At 36.9% G+C, this 13,932-nt stretch overlaps 1 protein-coding gene across 3 annotated transcripts in view; it reads right to left on the bottom strand.

The window, feature by feature from the left end:
* Positions 1 to 13,932, bottom strand: part of FRYL (FRY like transcription coactivator) — a 252,923-nt gene that overhangs the window by 203,839 nt on the left and 35,152 nt on the right. For 2 of the 3 annotated variants that reach the window (XM_043448225.1, XM_043448226.1), the window contains exon 2: positions 9,336 to 9,507. In XM_043448225.1, the coding sequence (XP_043304160.1) occupies positions 9,336 to 9,387 (52 nt within the window). In that variant the 5' untranslated portion in view covers positions 9,388 to 9,507. Of the gene's footprint in view, positions 1 to 854; positions 866 to 9,335; positions 9,508 to 13,932 lie in introns of those variants that run through there. The other variant, XM_043448227.1, reaches the window with a different exon arrangement.

Below are 13,932 nucleotides of genomic sequence, written 5' to 3' on the forward strand. Positions count from 1 at the left end.
GGTTCCAAATTGGGAAAGGAGTACGTCAAGGCTGTGTATTGTCACCCTGCTTATTTAACTTATATGCAGAGTACATCATGCAAAATGCTGGGCTGTATGAAGCACAAGCTGGAATTAAGACTGCCGGGAGAAATATCAATGACCTCAGATATGCAGATGACACCACCCTGGTGGCAGAAAGCAAAGAAGAACTAAATTCCTCTTGATGAAGGTGAAAGAGGAGAGTAAAAAAGTTGGCTTAAAACTCAACATTCAAAAAACTAAGATCATGGCCTCCAGCCCCACCACTTCATGGCAAATAGATAAGGAAACAATGGAAACACTGACAGACTATCTTCTTGGGCTTCAAAATTACTGCAGATTGTGACCACAGCCATGAAATTAAAAGACACTTGCTCCTTGGAAGGAAAGCTATCACAAATCTAAACAGCGTATTTAAAAAGCAAGAGACATTACTTTGCCGCCAAAGGTCTGTCTAGTCAAGGCTTTGGTTTTTCCAGTAGTTGAGTATGGATGTGAGAGCTGGACTATAAAGAAAGCTTAACGCTGAAGAATTGATGCTTCTGAACTGTGGTGTTGGAGAAGACTCTTTGAGAGCCCCTTGGACTGCAAGGAGATCAAACCAGTCAATCCTAAAGGAAATCAGTCCTAGATATTAATTGGAAGGACTGATGCTGAAGCTGAAGTTCCAATACTTTCGCCACCTAATGAAAAGAACTGACTCATTAGAAAAGACCCTGACGCTGGGAAAGATTGAAGGCAGGAGAAGGGAACGACAGAGGATGAGATGGTTGGACGGCGTCACTGACTCAACAGACATGAGTTTGAGCAAAATCTGGGAGATGGTGAAGGACAGGAAAGGCTGGTGTGCTGCAGTCCAAGGGGTTGCAGAGTCGGACACAACTGAGCAACAACAACACAACCACTCCTAAACTGTCCTAGGAGGAGAGTGTTCTAGAAAGTTCCAATATGGTAAAAATGGAGTATTATAAAACAATAAAAGCTTATCTTTTAATATATCGGGCCTCTGAATTAATGTTATGATATTTGAAGCTGCAATATTCATGCAAATTTAAAACGAGAGGAAGTAAGATGAGGAGAGTGCAAAGTGAGGAACTGAGTCATTTCTCCCACCTCACCAGGTTTTTTCACCTTCATTTACTTAGTTACATAAACCCTATGGAGAATGCAGTATTTCACCTATGACAATTTTATCTTTCAAGCCTTTCATAAACCTGTCAAACCATGAGCTACATGAAACATTTTTTGTTTTATAGGTATTTAGTTTTAAAAGTAAAATCTTTCATCATTTTAAACTTGAAGATCAGAGTACCAAATGATAATTCAATTCTTACCTATAATCACCTACCCTAGTTAATATTTCATGGTGATTTTTTAAAACTCAAATTCCTGAAACTAAGACTTAATGTCCTAGTTTCATCTTAAGCAAGCTCATTTAAAATTTCCATTAAGATAGCTTTACCTTAAAATAATACAGCCAAAATACTTCCCATTAGTTAACACTGCTGAAACACGAAAAATCTGAAATGTGACTTTAGGAAATTTAATTTAAAAATAGCTTTAAAAGGTTTAGTATCTACTGCATACCCAATGACAAAATTAAATTCCATTTAGTATGAAAGCAAAATTATAATCTCCTATACCTTTCACTGCACCAAGATGTAATAGAAGACAAAAATAGTCATTTAATTCAAGAGGTGATCCAAAGAGACTTAAAAGTTAGATTTATACCCAAAAAGTCACATGTAAGACAAATCTGTATAAACCCCATTTCCACTGTAAGTTCAGAGAAATGACCTCTCATGAGAAGGCTACACAATGTATGTAGCACAGTTACACAATACTAAGCTATATTAACTCACACAAAGCAACTTAGCCTCATTTGCAGAAAGAAAGGGAGAGAGGGAAGGAGGGAGAGAATAGGAGAGGAAGAAAAGAAAACGTGTTATAATTTTAAAAGATGGAATACATAATGATAGTACCCTTCTCCTCACAAAAGAAACATGCTGGCTGGCCCCAATATAAGCAAAATCACATATGAGAATCAAGTATATTAAACTCAGTCAACATGCAAAAGTGAAAGTGAAAGTCACTCAGTCGTGTCCGACTCTTTGAGACCCCATGGACTACACAGTCCATGGAATTCTCTAGGCCAGAATACTGGAGTGGGTAGCTGTTTCCTTCTCCAGCGGATCTTCCCAACCCAGGGATCAAACCCCGGTCTCCCTCACTGCAGGCCAATTCTTTACCAGCAGGGTAGCTGTTTCCTTCTCCAGGGGATCTTCCCAACCCAGGGATCAAACCCAGGTCTCTCACATTGCAGGCCAGTTCTTTACCAGCTGCACCACCATGGAAGCACAGTCAACATGCACGACCAGTACATTTAACCTAGCAAGACGCCTGGTCAGAAGTTGGCCCCATCAAGCCTGGGGGAGAACGGATACAGGTACATGTATGGCTGAGTCCCTTTGCTATCCACCTGAAACTATCACAACATTGTTAATCGGCTATACTCCAATACAAAATAAAAAGCTTAATTAAAAAATTGATTAATTAAAGAAAAAAGAAGATGGCCCCATGGACAATTAGTCAGAAAGATTCCTAAGGTAAAAGCAGAGGTACATTTAGTTATGCTACATAGTCAGAAGTTTTTTGGCTACTCCTCACTGCCATGGAAATTGTGTATCTGTGTTCTAAACACCCTAGTAAATCGTAAGAATCCTCTGATATTATCATATAAACATTTTTTTGCCAAACCAGCATAAAGAGTTTAAGGATTATCCAATATTCACTGAATTGTAAAGACTGTTTCAAAAGGCAAGTCAGATCTTACTATTTCTAAATGAGGTCACTCCCTGAAGGTTCAATACAAGATATTTATAAACTTGTACTTGACACTTACCTCTTTTACAAGAAATTTCAGTGAGGGATCTAGCACATGGAATGCTCACTTTACCGTCTGAGCCACCAGGGAAGCCCCTAATCTCCTACAGTTCAACAAATATCTATTGAGTTCCTATCAATTACAAAAATGAAATAGACACAATTCGCTACACTCCAAATAAATACAAAAATAATTCTAATATTTACACAGGCTATGATGAATCTTAGAACTGGAATATCAACAAAAGTTAAAAGCCAACCTGACTGAGAGGATTTAAGAAGTATTAGGGGATATAAATGGAGACTTTAAGAGAAGGAAAAAAACAAGAGAGAGGGGGAAGTAGGGTTCAAGAGGCAGAGATATCATGACAAGGACGAAGATGAGTTAAAAAAAAAAAGAGGTAGAAAAATACCAGTCTTGATCTCCTAAAGAGAAGTAGTCTCAAAGGACTGCTTAAAGCTTATAGAAAATGATAAAGTCTTCAATTTCAGGTGGGCTTTCATTTGTCTGCAATGAGGGAATGTGTTAGGTTTCACAGACGACACAGAAACAAAACCAATGGGATAAAAATAGATATATAAGAGGATATTTATTGTAACTGGCTTTCCTGGTGGCTCAGATGGCAAAGAATCTGCCTACAAAGCAAAAAGACCTGGGTTTGATCCCTGGGTCAGGAAGATCCCCTGGAGAAGGAACGGCAACCCACTCCAGCATTCTTGCCTGGAGAATCCCATGGACAGAGGAGCCTGGTGGGCTACAGTCCGTGAGGTCGCAAAGAGTTGGACACAACTGAGCGACTAACATATACACACACACAGTTACAGTGGCTGAGAAGTCCCATGATCTGCCATTTGCAAGCTGGAGACCCAGGAAAACAGTGACAAAATTCAGTATGAGTCTGAAGGCCTCAGACACAGAGGAGCTAATGATAAAACTCCCAGACTGAGGCCAGAAGGGGTTGGGGCTGGGGGGTGAAGGTGATGTGCGTGTGGGATGCTCAATCATGCCTGACTCTTTGATACTCCATGGACTGTAGCCTGCCAGGCTCTGCTGTCTGCAGGATTTTCCAGGCAAAATTATTGGAGTGGGCTGCCATTTCCTCCTTCAGAGGATCTTCCCAACCCAGGACTGAACCCACATTTCCTGCATCTCCTGCATTGGCAGGGGGATTCTTTAGCATTGAGCCACCTGGAAAGCCAGGGGATGATGTGCTGCTGGTATAAGTCCCAGAATCCAAAAGCCCAAGAACTCAAACGTCTGAGGACAGGAGAAGATGGAAGCCCCAAGGAGACAGAACAAATTCACCCTTCCTCTGCTCCTTTTGATTCTATTTGGATCCTCAATGATTAGATGACACCCACCCACACTGGTGAGGGAGGATCATCTTTAGTCTACTGATTTAAACGCTAATCTCCTCTGGAAACACGCTCACAGATACACCCAGAAATAATGTTTAACCAGCTCTCTGGGCATCCTTCAGCTCTGTCAAGTAGACACATAAAATTAACAATCCCAGGAAACCACCATGGGTTTTCAAGAAAGAAAGTGATATGAACAGACTTTGGGTTTCTAAAAGTTCACTTTTGAAGCAGACTGGATGGTGAACAGAAACTAAAACAGAATGGGACCAATTTGTATAAAAACCTATTAGGCCAGTCAAGAGATGATTTTTTTGAACCAGGACAGAATGAACAAAGCACCAAAGGAATAGAACTAAAAGAATTTCACAGAAGAATGAATGGGATACCACTACTTCTCAATTACCACCACAGTTTAACATAAAATTGTGTACTCATTTTCCCTTTGACCCTGCAATTTCACATCCAGGAATCTGTCCCAAATATACAGTGGCAAAAACATAAAAAGATATATATGGATAATAAAGTTATCAACTGCAGTGCTATTTGCAAAAAATTAGAAACAACTCAGATGCCCATCAACTGAAAATTGGTTAAATAAGCTATGTCTTTTTTATTCATGCAATGAGATATTATGTAGCTAGAAAATGCATAAATAAATCATGGCATGTCACACAACAGAAAACTTACTATACAGAAATGGAAAAAAAAAAAACAAAACAAAACTACTGTTTCATACAACAACACGGCTAGATCTCACAGAAATGAGGAAAGCAGCCTGACAAGACAAAATGCCTGTACGGCTACTCTGAGACTGTTACATGTATAATGAGGGTACTATAAATGAGTAATTATGAAATATTTTAGTAAGATATTATTCTTAGCATTACTGAGAACTAGAATTCTCAGCTGAAAAATACAGATATAGAATAAAAAAGATTAACAAAAAATCTGATAGTATTGAAACTGAATTGGAAATATCAGTATGAATTCATGAGGTACTCTGTCCTTAAAAAAAAAAACAAAAAAACCCTAGTTCTGAGCACTGAAAAGGCCTAGAAACAATGGTCAACCCACTAGCAATGAGAACCTCTAGAGCCCAAACTGTGGTCTTGAAATTCTATTCCCCAATAAAGGAATCAGGACTCCTTGGAGACACTGCAGACAGCAGGTGTGGGGATGAAATGTACATGATGAGTTATACTAGATAATCAAGAAGTTATCAAAAATTACTAGTCATGTCAAAATAACTCAGTAAGCAACTTGAAGAGTCCCACTGGCCAAAGATTAAGTAATTTAAGCATTAACAATGATAATTACCATAGTGAATTCTTAAAAACTCCAATATGTTTAGAGTCTATAAGGAATCTAGAGGAAGGGGAGACCCTAATCAGTCACTGTTGGAGAAAGCAAATATAACCAAGGCACTATTTTGAAATAGGTAAGCTAAGGGAAACTGTCAACCTTCCCCCATACAAACTGCCCCACTATACAGCATTAACTCATCGGCATCACTCAACGGACATGAGTCTGAGCAAACTCCAGGATTCAGGGAAGGACAGGTAAGCCTGGCGGGCTGCAGTCCATGGGGTCACAAAGAGTCAGACACAACTAAGCAACTGAACAACAATAACCACCACATAACAAACAGTATACATGGAATAGCTTCTCTTTACAGACCATTTCACCTAATAAATGAACAGTAAAGTTGTAATATTAATATATCACCAATTTGCAAACCTTAATGATTTAATAGATCTCAAGCAGGAAGCCCATCACCTATTTTTGTAAATATAGTTTTACTGGAACACAGTCATGCCCATTCACTTACATTTTGTCAATTGCAGCTTCCTCATTAAAACAGCAGAATTTAGTAATTGCAGCAGAGGAGACCAGATGGGCCATAAGGCCTAAAATATACACTATCTGCCTTCTTACAGAAAACGTAAGATCTGATCTATAGCATGGAGCACAAATGGCAACTAATCAGAAGAAAAAGACAGACACTTGCACAAAGACAAAGACTTGCTAGAAGAATCTGAACTGGATGGAGTCTAAGCAACTATCTAGACGCAACTACCAATTAACATGAAATACAAAGGTCAGATGAGTATGCTTAACCACTCCACAGGAATATAATCAGGAATACCCACATCCACAAGACAAAGACCAATTTGTTCAACAAATTTTCAGGACAGAAACAGAGGGGAGGATGAGACCTTAAGAGAAAAATCAACCAACTGCAATGGGGAAAGGGCTTATCTGGACCCTGAACCTATCCAGCCAACTGCTTTTACGGGACTTCCCTGGCAATCCGGGGGCTAGGACTCCATGGTTCAACTGCAGGGGGTACAAATTCCATCCCTGCAAGGGGAGCTAAGATCCTGCATGCCATGAGGTCCAGCCAATAAATAAATAAATAAAATGTGTGAGAATTACAATTAACATTAACTGGATATTTGACTATATCGGAATTGCTTTTTTAAAGTTAACAGTGGTATAACGGTATCAACGGTAAAAATACAAATAAATTTTATGATGCCTAGAATTTTCTTTAAAATAGTATAGGAATGGGAGGGAAGTTGGTGAGAGACAAGACAATTTGGCCATGACAAGATAATTACTGAACCTGAGTAATGAATACAAGTCTGTTACACTAGTCTGTTAACTTTTATATGTCTTAAATTTTCCATAATAAAAACTATAATAAGATATAACACTTCCTCTTTAGGCACTGAAAAATTCTGAAGTAAAAAAGAATAGGTCCAGAAGTATGCTAGGTTGCCCAAAAGGCAACTTGACCGTGACAAGGTGTGGGGTCTTCTAAAGAAGGGTAAAAAGCCAAGCTTGGGAAGAATTAGTTTAGCGATAAAGTAAATGACTGCTGAGTAGATCCAAACTTAGTTATATGACCTTTTCCAACTGCATCAGGCAGCTAGAACTAGGAAATATATACTTGGCAAATTAACTTAGGTTTGCAGTTTGGACAGGGTCTTCAGAATGTTAAAAAGGCAACAGAACATAAGATGCTGCTGTGAATATGATCACAAGGGTTGGGTTTTAATTAGAAAAGCAAGAAAATGCCAAGAAACAAGTCATAATAAAAAAAAAGAACAGACAGAGTGTTATGATCATGAGAGGAGACTCCAAGGCCTCAGAAGTGCAACTCACTGATGATGGGATCTAAGGCAAGAAGTGACAGGCTCTGAGACCTTGGGACTCCAGTCCTGGTGAGATAGTAATACTGGTTTCTAGTAGGTTTCAGCTACCCGCCAAGCTCACCCTTCTCCCAAGATCATTTTAGAAGATATCTGTATTTTTAAAAGGGTCCCAGGATTAGAATCACTCGTGTAAGATGCAGTGATCCTGGAAAATACAAAGGTGAAAACAATGGATACTAAACAGGTCAAGGAAACATGATGAGTGACTAATAAGATACAAGAGACAGAAAGGGAACAAATGAGGTAAGTGAAGAATTCTAACAGTCAAGACAACAGAAGGATGAGAATGTGAAGAAAAAAGAATAAAAGAAAGACATCACAATCCAAAGACAACGACTAATTGACAGTGGGACCTTATTCTAACCCCACAATTCAAAGAAAGTAGTCTAAAAATATCTCTATCACATAGGTTAGGAAAGAAAAGCTATCCTCAAAAAAACAAGTATCTATCAATTTGTTCATTATAGACATAAAGTGTTATGTGTATGAAAACACCAAAAAAAAACCTTATAAATTATTTAGTTAATTCATTCATTTCATAGATGAGGAGACCAAGGGCTACGAAGACTAACTTGCACTTAAGAACACTATGCAATTAATTATTAGAATTAGAGCTAAAGAGTACCGCATTCTTCACTCGATCTCATCTAACTACATGATTTCTATTTGGAGACTTACCTCTTTACAGTGCTAAATGTCATATATATATTTTTATATTTTATTTATAAATAAAAATTTGGTAACTCTTTGTTGACTGACACTTAAAATGAGTCTTCAATAATTTTAATGGTTTCCCATGTCAGCAACTTGTTCTGCTCAATTTTATTCCTCTGCACCCCACCCCAAAACATGTGTTTTGAATAAATCTCAGAGATGTTCAAAAAACATACTGGTTAACTAGCACCTATGCTTCCAAAAAAAGGTTAAAAATATGAAAAGGGACACACAGTGCCATGTGATAAAAAGAAGAGCTGGCATTACATACTTCTCTTATCAACTCCATAAACACGCACATAATTTACAGTTGTTAGGAAGAGAATGTTCTTGACCCAATGGACTCAAAATACCTAGGTAGGTAGGAAAAGATAGTAACAGGAAGAACTACCTCAGCCTTATAATAAGAGAATATAGAGTACAGACCTAAAGTTGGAATCCGTGGCTCTAGCAAAATGAAAACAGAACCAATAACAAACCATAAAATACTAACACAATTCACTTACCATGCAAGTTCTAATTCGGGAGTGAAATTACTCTTTTATTTTCACAGCTTTTTTACTTCTAACATTTTTATCATTCCATAAAACAATTTTCTTCCCAAATAAAACTAGTTTTAGTAAACCCAGTTTTGCAAGCTCATTTACTATAATAACCACTAAAAATGGTAGTCACCTGTAGCAGTAAATATAAATTTAGATCATTATTTAAAAAACACTTGTAGTAAAAATCTCTAATTATGAAATAACTATAAACTATGATCTTGTGACATCAGTATCTCTTGTACCTCATTCAAAATGAAAATGAAATAATAAAATATCAATAGATAATACAGAGCATATAAAAGTGCACACACAAAAAGGTGTTTACATATTTTTGTATTCTTCATAAATACTGCATATTATACTATAACCAGATTATAATATGGAAAAATGTTCTGAAGTCTCCAAAAATTAGGTATTACTGTTATTCTCAGATATGATTTTGAAAATTAACACACATACACAGAAGAATAGGTGCTTACCCATGTGTAAAAAGAGAATATGGCACAAAAAAGGGGGAGGTAATTTAAATGAAAGCTGTTTTACAAATCCCTGTTATTCCTTTGTAAAAGCACAATACATACATCCCACTTACCACTTAGAAAAGGCTGCTGAGGCACAGAGTTTGTAGAAAAGACAGCGAACATGGGAAGGCTCCATCTAGAAGCTTTTCAATCTGGAGCTTGTACTTTATAGGCACACAGGCGGGCACACTGGTGCGGAACAGTGATTCACCATGCACAAAGCAGAATGTGGAATGTTAAAGGCTGAAGACAAAGAAAAAAGAGAAGAGAAACATGGTAGGTTATTAGTTACTAGTAACAGTCATGTTTAAAACAATAGTTGTAACACTTTAGCAGGTTTCATATAACATATATCATTACTGAACTTAGTTTTTAGAACTTGAGAATTTAGCCAAGAAGAACTTACTTACTAAAAAATCTCAACTATATAGGGAAAGAATCTGTCTAGAGAGAAAAAACAAGAAAATGAGTATTTGTCATTGAAAGGTTCTAAGTTAAATCTTTCATCACCGGTAACATTTTTTTCAAGTACATTTGTGAATTTCCTCACCATCTAAGCAAAATTACCTGTTTCTTGATGATACAAGGCGCATCATCTTAACAGTCCTTCCATACATAGTACTTGAGCATAAATACATTATGGGGAAATGACGCTATAGACCTTTTCAAAAGGTACCTTAAGGCTCTCCAAGAAATGAGCCTTCTCTATTGCTAGTGGAAGTATCAATATCTACAATATCAAGAATGCACTTATTCTTTGACCCAACAACCCTCTTTCTGGTACATTTTCCTACAGATACAGTTGCACACTAACAAAATAAAGTGTACAGCAAGATTACTGTGGGATAATCTGTAAAAGTGAAACACTGAAAACAATCTAAGAGGATTGGTAAAATCACCTATGATGCATCCACTATAAGGAATATGATGCAAGTATTAAAATGATTAAGGAAGCACTCTATGTATTTCCATGGAAACATCACCAGAGTATGTACATATATGTTGTTATAGTCTGTGTTTTTAACAAGGGGAGGGAAAAAGGGAAGAAAGAATATCTATTTTTATTGATTAAATTTTACTAAAAAGTACTGTAAAGATCCCTAAGAGGTTGCTTAAAAAAAGAGGCAGGGGGCAGGAGGGTCAAGGGGATTGGTTACCAATAAAGGACCATAAGGAAACAGGGACAGAAATTAAGATTTCGAAGTGTCACTCTGACTTCCAAAACATGTAAATATTCAAACAAAATAAAATTTAAAACAAGTTCCTCAAATAAGCTAATTGTTACTCTTTCATCCCTTCTTTATAAAAACACAAGCTGTTACATGATCAGTATAACAAGGCTACTTTCCTGGCATGTGCGTGCATGCTAAGTGCGTGCTAAGTCGCTCCAGGGGTGTCTGATTCTTTGCAACCCCATGGACTGTAGCTTGCCAGTCTCCTCTGTCCATGGGATTCTCCACGCAAGAATACTAGAGTGGGTTGCCATTTCCTTCTCCAGGGAATCTTCCCAACCCAGGAATTGAACCTGCATCTATCTCCTGTGGCTTGCGCCCTGTAGGCAGCTTCTTTACCATTGAGCCACCAGGCAAGCCCTGGAATGGTGAATGGAAAATTATTTCCTTGTCTTTCAGAGAAACTCTTCTCTTTCCTACTGGGAGTAATTCCACATATATTCAGTGCCTACTATCTACCGGCAATACATGTATCATGAACAAATCCGAAAGATGCCTCCTTAAAATTCATTGTCACGCATTTACTCATTGCTAGTGAAGGTACACTAAGAAAGGAATAAGTATACATTTGCTAGAGGAAATGTAAATTTGACAACCACTCTGAAAAGTAAATCTACCAATATGTAACAAGAATCTTTAATACGTTCATAGTTGTTGACCCAGTAACTACATTCCTACAAACGCAAAATGCAGAGAGAATTTCATGTACAATTTTTTTTACACTATTTATAAAGAAAACATTATTTTAAAAGAAATTTTACATTATTTATAAAGAAAAATTCTAAGGAATATAAATGCCTGAAATAGAAAAAATAGTTGGCTAAATTACGGTTTATTCAGTAAATGGAACATTATGCTACAGTTAACCTGGAAGTAATTTCTAGTTAAACATGTTAGATTAACCACAAATATTTATCCCTACTCCATGTCTGGCTCCTCAAAATAACTGTAAAACTTGAAAAAGTAGTAAGAAATAAGAACACAAAAGAGAAACAGAACAGAATAAACATTCTTTGATAGGATACAATTAAAATACAATTTCAAAATAAAGGGGGGAGAATGATGTTAAACAACAATTTAAAAAATGGCAGGACTCAAAATTATATATAATTTTATCCATTTTTAAAAATTACATTGAAACAGAGATAAATAACCTACTCAATATTATTTCTAAATAGTGATTTAAAATAAATAATGTTTTATCTTTTATGCTTTTCTGTATTTTCCAAAATATCTACAAAGGGCATTTATTACTCTTATAGTTAGAAAAATACAATCATTTTAAAACATATATAACAAGCAGGATGGCCATAATCAAAATGAAGATAATAAGTGTCGGCAAGTGTACGGCTAGAACCCTCCTCACACACTGCTGGCAGGAATATAAAATAGTACAGCCACTTTGGAAAACAGTCTGGCAGTTCCTCAAAAATAAAATATGACCTAACCATTCCACTCCCAGGTATACAGCAAGAAAAATTAAAACATACATCCATGCAAAAATATGTGTACAAATGTCCACAATAGCATTATCTGTGATAACCCTATAATACAGAAACTGTCATAATAGCATTATTTGTATTACAGTCAAAAGGCAGAAACAACAGAAATGTCATCAACTGATGAACGGATAAATAAAACGTGGTGTATCCGTCCAGTGGAGTGTGCCATAAAAAATACTGGCACATGCTACAGCATAGATGAATCTGAAACAATACGGCTAAGTGAAAGAAGCCAGTCACAAAAGGTTACACATTACATTATTCCATTTATATGAACAGACAAATCTATCAATATATAGAGGAAAGACAGATTAGTGGTTGACTCTGGACAGGAAGGAGATGGGGAGGTAATGGATACAGGATTTCTTCTAGGGGATGATGAAAATATTCTAAAATCAATTGTGGTTGTGGCTGCACAATTCTGTCAATATACAAAAACCTCAAATTGTACATTATAAACTGGTGACTTGCATGGTATGTGAATTATTATCTCAATAAAGCTATTATATTAAAATATATATATACACAGTCAATCACTTCTTCACCACTCAACAATATTTCACATATTATTCCTTATCACCTTGCAACACTATATAACAGGAAAAGCATTAGATTCCAAATAAAACCAGATTCTCATCAGTCCTAAAACCACTGATAAACCATAACTCCCAAGTTTCCATTTCCTTTTGTGGGGAATGAGGAGTCCTCTCTGGTACACCACCTCATTTTTCTTCCAATGACTGAAGCACATGCCTACCAAGAGTAAGTTATCTTGTATTTGTCCAAAATTCGCCTTTGCCAATTGTATTTACTATAGTTATATATATTAAATATTATATCAAAAATATGAGTGCAAAAAGAAAATGCTTTGTCTCTGAAACTTAAGCCAAACAATTTGAAAAAGGCAAGTCACTTTTAAAATATCCTAAAGAGAAGGCCTCAGCTCTACATCAAAAGACTGATGATACATGAGCATTTATACACTTAACTATAAAACATTTAAGGCATCTATCTTCCCTATGATTCTTCATCCCTATGTAACCATCCTTATGTAACCATCCCTATGCCACCATCCCAACTACTAGTTGATTATACAATCAATATTGTATAAAAGAGACTCTACTCCGTGTAATTTATTTGTATAAAAGACTAACAGCAGTACATTATTATTACTAGTGTTCTATCTCACACTCTAGAGGTTGAAACTTTTCTATCCTTCAAGTCTCAGGACCACCACAGTCCTGTACTCTCTACAGATATCTTCATCTCTCAAACTGAAAGAAGCCCAATGTAAACTTATCAAATTCAGTTCAAGGCTGCTAATGTCCCTCTTCCTGCGCTCTTGGGCCCTCCAAGCTCTCCTTTTTTAAAGCCAAACCTACATCTGACCTGTATATTCATATGACCATTAAGGGGAAAAAAAAATCTTACAATAATGCACCACAGACTTCTCTTTATTTCCTCTTACTACAATCTGAGCCTCTACTTCAAGTCTCAACTCGTCAAGTCAGCCATTTACCCTCTGACCCCAACCACTGCAATACTAAAAGTCCTTCTGTCAGAAGGACTCTACAAGGCTTCTCACCTCCCCTCTCTCACTATTCTGATGCACCTCAGATACTGCTCCCAAGTGCATCTTTCAAATTCTATCATTCTGATCACAAAGCTCCCTGACTCAGTAATTCAGTGGTACTCCCAATGCCTACAGAATAAAGTCCAGAAATCCCTTAGCCTCACAGTCGAGGTCCTAATGGAAGAGAACAAACCGCTAGCCCATCTCCCTAACGTTCTATAGAACTCTGCTCTGTGCAAACACAACCCATTCCTTCCTACACCCAGATCTTCCTTCCATCTGGAATGCCCTCCCTTCGTTTCTATGCATTAAATTCCTCTAAAGTCATTTTTAAAGTAGAAAATCACTTTTTAAATCACAG

Source organism: Cervus canadensis, chromosome 26 (assembly GCF_019320065.1).
Source record: "Cervus canadensis isolate Bull #8, Minnesota chromosome 26, ASM1932006v1, whole genome shotgun sequence".
Lineage (NCBI taxonomy): Eukaryota > Metazoa > Chordata > Mammalia > Artiodactyla > Cervidae > Cervus > Cervus canadensis.